We start from the raw sequence: 6,820 nt of genomic DNA on the forward strand, positions 1-6,820 counted from the left end.
CTTGACAGCTAGCAAGAGGTTAATTTTGATTGACTCAGGTCTCACTTTAACTTGGCCTTACACACCCAGTAGAAAAGTATAACGAAAATATTAAGTCATGACTATAATAATAAAGTTAAATATAAAAAGGGGCTCCAATCACTGACCCCTTCTGGCAGTTTCCAGCCACACTAGTAGCTGACCACTGTTAGGGTTCATTAAAAAACTATTTGCCTGGTTTCGCCACCTGCTGTGCAAGCACAAGGACCTGCATTTGATCTCAGGGAGAGCAACTTAAGTTCCTTTCAAGGCATTCGAAATGGGGAAAGACTATTACAGCATTTTGGGAATTGAGAAAGGAGTCTCTGATGAAGATATTAAAAAGGCTTACCGAAAACAAGCCCTCAGATTTCATCCGGTCAAGAACAAATCTCAGACAGAGGAAAAATTTAAAGAGTCGCAGAAGCTTAAGCAGTATTGAGTGATCCCAAAAAGAGAGAAATATATGATCAGTTTGGGGAAGAAGGGTTGAAAGGAGGAGCAGGAGGTACTGATGGACAAGGAGGTACCTTCTGGTACGCTTTCACAGTGATCCTCATGCTACATTTGCAGCATTTTTTGGAGGTTCCAACCCTTTGAAATTTTCTTTGGAGGACGGATGGGTGGTGGCAGAGATTCTGAAGAGATGGAAATAGATGGAGATCCCTTCAGTGCCTTTGGATTCAGCATGAAAGGGTATCTGAGAGACTGGAATTCTGTGGGGCCGTCCCATTTTAAACAAGGCCCCCCTGTTATTCACAAACTTCGAGTCTCACTGGAGGAAATATACAGCGGTTGCACCAAATGAATGAAAATTTCTCGAAAAAGATTAAACCCTGATGGAAGGAGTTACAGATCTGAGGACAAAATTCTCACCATTGAGATCAAAAAAGTGTGGAAAGAAGGCACCAAATTTACTTTTCCAAGGGAAGGAGATGAAACACCAAATAGTATTCCAGCAGATATTGTTTTCATTATTAAAGACAAAGATCACCCAAAGTTCAAAAGAGATGGATCAAATATAATTTATACTGCTAAAATTAGTTTACAAGAGGCATTGTGTGGCTGCTCAATTAATGTGCCAACAATGGATAGAAGAAATATACCTATGTCGATAAATGATATTGTGAAACCTGGAATGAGGAGAAGAATCATTGGATATGGGCTGCCATTTCCAAAAAATCCTGACCAGCATGGTGACCTTCTAATAGAATTTGATGTGTGCTTCCCAGATACTATATCTTCATCATCCAAAGAAGTTCTTAGGAAACATCTTCCTGCCCCATATTTTGATAAGGCACTGAAAATATAAAAGGACTGACAGTTTACTCGTGTAGATGTGAATTCTGTATAAAGATGTGTAAATTCTTTTGAGGGTTCATTAAATTGCATGAATAGAGATGGGTCAAATAAATAGGCAAAGGGATTTTTACAGATAGAGATGAAGAGAAAAACCACTCACTGTATTTTATTTCATTTCTCCCAAATCAGAAATTCTTAGTATTTTTCTTATGTGTAAAAGTTGATTTTGTGGTGTCTATAGATAAGTTCTGAATAAAGTAGTAGACAATCCAAGTACTTTATTTCTTATATCTTGTCAGTATAAGTTCCCATTTGTAATGGAAATTAACAATTCTGAACTAAACTATACATGTCATATGAACTTCTAGAAGAGAATAAAAGCCAAAGCCATTTGGAAATGCGGTTATTAGATTTGATCACCTACTGAAGTGCTAGTTCAGGGCCAGTACCAATAGAAGAATAAACTAAGAACATGTTTCACCATTGGACTTATTAAGAAATGTGATAGCATACTTTAAAAATATAGTTGTAACGTTCTTAATGCAGACTTTTTCTTTGTAAAAAGTGAATAGCTGTTTATCTCCTGTAGAAATCCCGATTGCCTGAATTACTGATATTTTAGAAATAGGCTGTTTTTAAAATACCATATGTAATTTTATGCAAGTTGACTATATATCTTGAACTTAATAAATTATAGGCTCATTTTGTTGTCCACTAGTTTAAACTAGTTTGTTTAATAATAAATGTGTCTTTAGAGAAAATACTGTTATTTGAAATTAATTTTCCAATTATACATTCTTCTACAACTTGCTCATAATATGCTATATGTAACCTTATATAATTTCCCTAAAAAGAATAAACTACCACTATGGTGTTAAACTGAAATACGGGGAAAATAAACACTAACTGCTCCTTATGGATAACGTTGCTACTACTTGTTATGCATATAAATATTTTACTTTTTCATATGTATAGATTGCATTTCTTGGGTGTTTTAATTTTTTAAATATATTTACATTTAAAGAAAAAAAAAGAAAAATAGTATGTAAAAGTGTTTCTATTTTAAAAGTAAAGAGAATACTTGTAAACAAAACAGATGAAAAAATCATAACCCAAGAGAAAAAGAGACATGAATAAGCAAGGACCCAAGTTCGATCCCTGGTACCAAAACAAAAAAACAAAAAAAACCCCAGAGAGACATAAATAATTGCAGTGTGAACGATCTTCATATTAATATAAAAATAACATAAATGAACTTATATAAAAGGAAGATGTACTTGTTCATTTAATTGGAAAACTTAGTTATAGCTAGATTCATGTGTTTAAACTATGATGTCTGTTATACTTTCAATTAAGAATCTCCTCCAAAATCTCATGAGATGGGAGGTGGAGAGTTTGGAAGAAGACTGGCTCACAGTGTTGTGTGCTCATCAGTGCAGTGCTTACCCCACAGTGGTATGCTGAAAGTGTTTATTTTTTTTGTTTTTTTATTTTTACAGGAACCCAAAGCTGAGTTTGCCTTGAGTCTCGGGAAACTTTGGACTTTTCAGCAATGTTGGAATGTTAAAGAGTTTGTGATGCTTAGAGATGGAAAAATGAACTTTGCATCATGAAACGAACATGAGTCTTTTGGGGGTCATGGATGGAATGTTAAGATTTCAGTACAGAATGTCCCCCAAAACCCCAAGTTGTGGATGTGGGGTATTTTGTTGCAGTGACAAGAAAGTAAATAAGAGAACATCTGAACTTTCTTTATTGCTCTGTTCAGTGTTCCCATAAGTTGGCTTCAGACACTTGGATGTTTGCAGACACTATTTCCTCACAGTGGCAAGGGAGCTGCTGGTAACTTCAGAGAACAATACTACTTTCCCAGCTATCCACTCTCCCACAGGAGAAAGACTTATGTAAGCTCCAGCTAGTTTTGACTGTGCCATGTGCTCATCCTCAATCACAGAGCGGGAGAAGAGTTCTCTGAGTGATCGGGCCTTGGTCACAGGAGCCCTCTCACAGCGCACCCAAGCCAGTGCACCAACTAAGACAGGAAGGCTGGCTTCTCAAAGAAGAGTTCTTTTCTCAAAAAGGTGAGGCCTAGGCCAGACTACAAAGGGCTTGCCCAAGTATGAACATGAGCAAGAATGATAGCTTAGTTGGAGTGTTCTTCATCTCAATTTATGGTAAAACCCAGGGTAAAGTAATCTCAAAGAATGAAGGGAATTCCCTGCAGAGACATTCTTCAGGTTCTGTAGACAATGGTTCATGCAAGGCAATCTGCCAGTTGGAGGGACGGTCAGTTTCCCGTCCTGACAAAAGTCTTCCACTGGCCTGGAAAAGGAAGGGTGACAGCACCTTGCATTCTCCCTGCTGCTGTGGTGTATAAAGGAGGTTTTGGTGCCCCACAGCTGCATGTTCTGTGCTCTTTCTTATTGTGCCTTGGCCTTCCATTAGTTGGGGTGGAGGGCAAATATAAAACATATCATTTAATAGGTTTCAAATGATAGAAATAACAACAAAAAAAGAAGTAACCAGCTATAAATGAAAAATATGCACAAGAAAATAAGCAATGGAAAATTAATGAGACACTGAAAGACTTTTCACCTAGATTGCAGTGATTTAAAAATTTATGTATTCTGTTTGAGGAGCTAGAATAGCCTCTCTTAGATACTGGTGAAGATATTTTAAACTGTTGATATTTCTATAGGATAATCTGGCATGAATTTATCACACTTTTAGAAGTAGTTTTTCCTTAAAGTATTAATATTTATTTCACTAAAATATCATTTTAATATAGAGCATTTCTATTTATAGAAATATATGAATACATATATGATTGAAATATAAAATGTATTATCAATAATGTAGTAATTGATGGGAAAGTAGAATAGTGATATATTAAACACTTGATTGATCTGTATTTCTGTGGAAGAGATCATACTATGAGTTTTGAATCTGAGTATTTTAAATTTTGACTGCTCATACTTAGAATTCACTTTGGAGAATGAGTGGTATTCTCTAATTTTACTTAGATTTTTCAAAATATTACTTTAAAAGGACCTAGATTTTTTTAAATGTCTTAAATCAATCACACCCAATATATTTTGAGATGGGCTACATTGTCACAGTTCTAAGGATGTACATTAAAAAAAGGATATTGTTAGATTTCTTAATTTTGAAAAGAAAGCATTAGGGTAGTATTACATGTCCCAGTTTATAAATTTATGAGGTGATGTTGGAAATATAATTCATGTTCTGGCCCACAAAATACTGGAATCACATATTTTAATGAAACACATATATTATGTAATGTTGTTCCTGTATATTACTTGGTACTTCACAGTGCAAGACACAAAATCATCAGGGTTTTTTTTCCAGTATATTTAAAGGAAATAGAAATTACGTTAATAGCCATTATGAACATTTAACTCATAAAATCATAAAATTATATAGATAACATCCTAAGAGCTCACTTTGCATAAAACAACTTGCCAGGTAAACTTCAGCATGACCGATAAACAGAGCAAAATAAAAACTAAAAACTTTACAGATGCACAGCAAGCATATATTTAGCTAACATTTAAAGTTGAAAAATTATAAATTTGAGATGAATATTTTGTAAATGAAAACAACATATGAATTACTTTCTATCAAGTAACATTGTCTTCCATTAATTTTACAGTAAGAAACAGTAAGTCTGAGAATCCTATGCCATGATATTTTTCCTGAAATATAGAAAAATATTTCCTTTTGTTTCTAGAAGGCTGGGGCATTTTTATATACATTTTAAAGTAAAATAACTCAAATTATTTTTAAAGTAATCAATTTTCCTAACATTAGATGATTACTGTTAACAAATGTAGTTTTGCAAGTTTTTCCTCCTCTGCAGGATTATCACCGTGGTGGTCTTTGGGTTGGGTTTTGATCATGGAAAATGCTGTTCTTTCCTGAGGAGTGGTGAGTGAAAAGCTTGAGCTGCTTCTCTAGACATTGTTTCCATGCTCAGCTTTAGTCTAGTTGACCTGGTTAATGACTTTGGCATTGCCATGAGAGATTTCCAATACTGCCACCCATGCAGACCAAATGCCAGGGTTGTTAAAGACCTGGAAAAGTCAAATCTGCTTTCCCCTCTGTTCTCACTGGGAAGTAGCAAAAGTCATCCAATAATTACAACATTCCTGAACACAGTATTCCCTAGGACTTTTATTTCTGCACAGACATTGAACATTTTAATACATAAAACAAAAAACAATCATTATATTTCCCTTGTTTGATGAAAAACAATATTCTGTGCTCTTGTTCATATTTATAGTGCTCTGGAAGAACAGTGAGGAAACTGAATTCTTTTCTTGTCTGGAATAATGCAGAATATATTTTACATCAAAAATTTATTTGTATCATTCACTATGCACCAACTGTTTCATAATAGCAATGCAATGTGAATAGCATCCCAGGATAATTAGAACTGTAGCATATAGGATACAAGCTAGGGTAATTTCAGATAAATATGTATCAGTCTGAAAGATGCGTGTATGTTTGATCAAGCACCATCACTGATAGTGGAAAGGTAAACTATTTGTAGTGGGCTGTTGTAGCTCATGGTTTTTGCTTGCTCTGTTTTTAAGAACCATAGCATCTCATTCATTTAGGGATGATATATTCATAAATAAAATGATAATGTCATTTGATAATGCTAGAATCAGTGTGTTCAGAATACAAACAGGATTACCAAAGGAAAAGGCAAGAACTCTTCCATTAGAGTACAATGAGATTTTGTGGATATTTGATTATTTCCTTACAGAAAACAGGGAAAAGGCCAGTCTAATCCAGAGGGAAATGAAGTCATAAGACATTTAAGAAGCATTTATGTGGAGAGATTATTCGGATAATATTTGTGCTAATGGATGGGGCTGAGCAGGAGATTTCCAGGCAGGTAGAACTCTATGTGAAGAAGCCTGGCATCTCCTGGAATGGTATCAGATTTTTGTTTCAGGGAGTGTGGCAGTGTGGCCTTGTAGAGTGAGCATGTGTGGAGCAGAGGAGCCAAGCAGAGGAGTCTGAACTGGTGGTATGGACTTGAGACGGTGACTCTCACCCAGAATCCCATTGGTAATGAGAGCTGCAAACTTTAGCTAGAAGTGCACGGACAGGGTGTGAATCTCAGGGAGAGGGCTCATGAGTTCTGGGACACCACAAAGGACTAGCCGCGCATGGGGACAGAATAGGCACCAGGGGATTGTGCGAAGGCTGTGACAACCAGCTGTGGACCACAGCGTCCCTCAGACTGGAGCCCACCACTGCTGCTCTTCCCACCTGTTGGAAGGGCACCACCTTCCACCTGCAGGAGCACCTTCTTCAGAGACTTGTCTGTGCAGGGATTCATCCTCAGCATGAGTCACATCTTCTTACTGAGCCCGGTCTTCACTGGATTTGCCTTCCTGTAACAAGTCCTCAGAGTGCTGCAGGACGGTCCTAATCCTCAGACAATGCCAAAGTGAACCTTGGACCG

At 36.3% G+C, this 6,820-nt stretch overlaps 1 protein-coding gene across 1 annotated transcript; it reads left to right on the forward strand.

Annotated features, from left to right (window-relative positions):
* Positions 1-267: 267 nt before the first annotated feature.
* Positions 268-1,296, forward strand: LOC147829182 (dnaJ homolog subfamily B member 4-like). Its single transcript, XM_087206747.1, is given in 3 exon segments — positions 268-434; positions 437-506; positions 1,071-1,296. Coding segments are annotated over 3 exon segments (231 nt in total). The 5' UTR covers positions 268-298; the 3' UTR covers positions 1,096-1,296.
* The last annotated feature ends 5,524 nt before the right edge of the window (positions 1,297-6,820 follow it).

The sequence above is a fragment of the Heterocephalus glaber genome, unplaced genomic scaffold (assembly GCF_053883595.1).
Source record: "Heterocephalus glaber isolate CG9 unplaced genomic scaffold, H.glaber_assembly_v1.0 deba00000678, whole genome shotgun sequence".
NCBI classification, from domain to species: Eukaryota; Metazoa; Chordata; class Mammalia; order Rodentia; family Bathyergidae; genus Heterocephalus; species Heterocephalus glaber.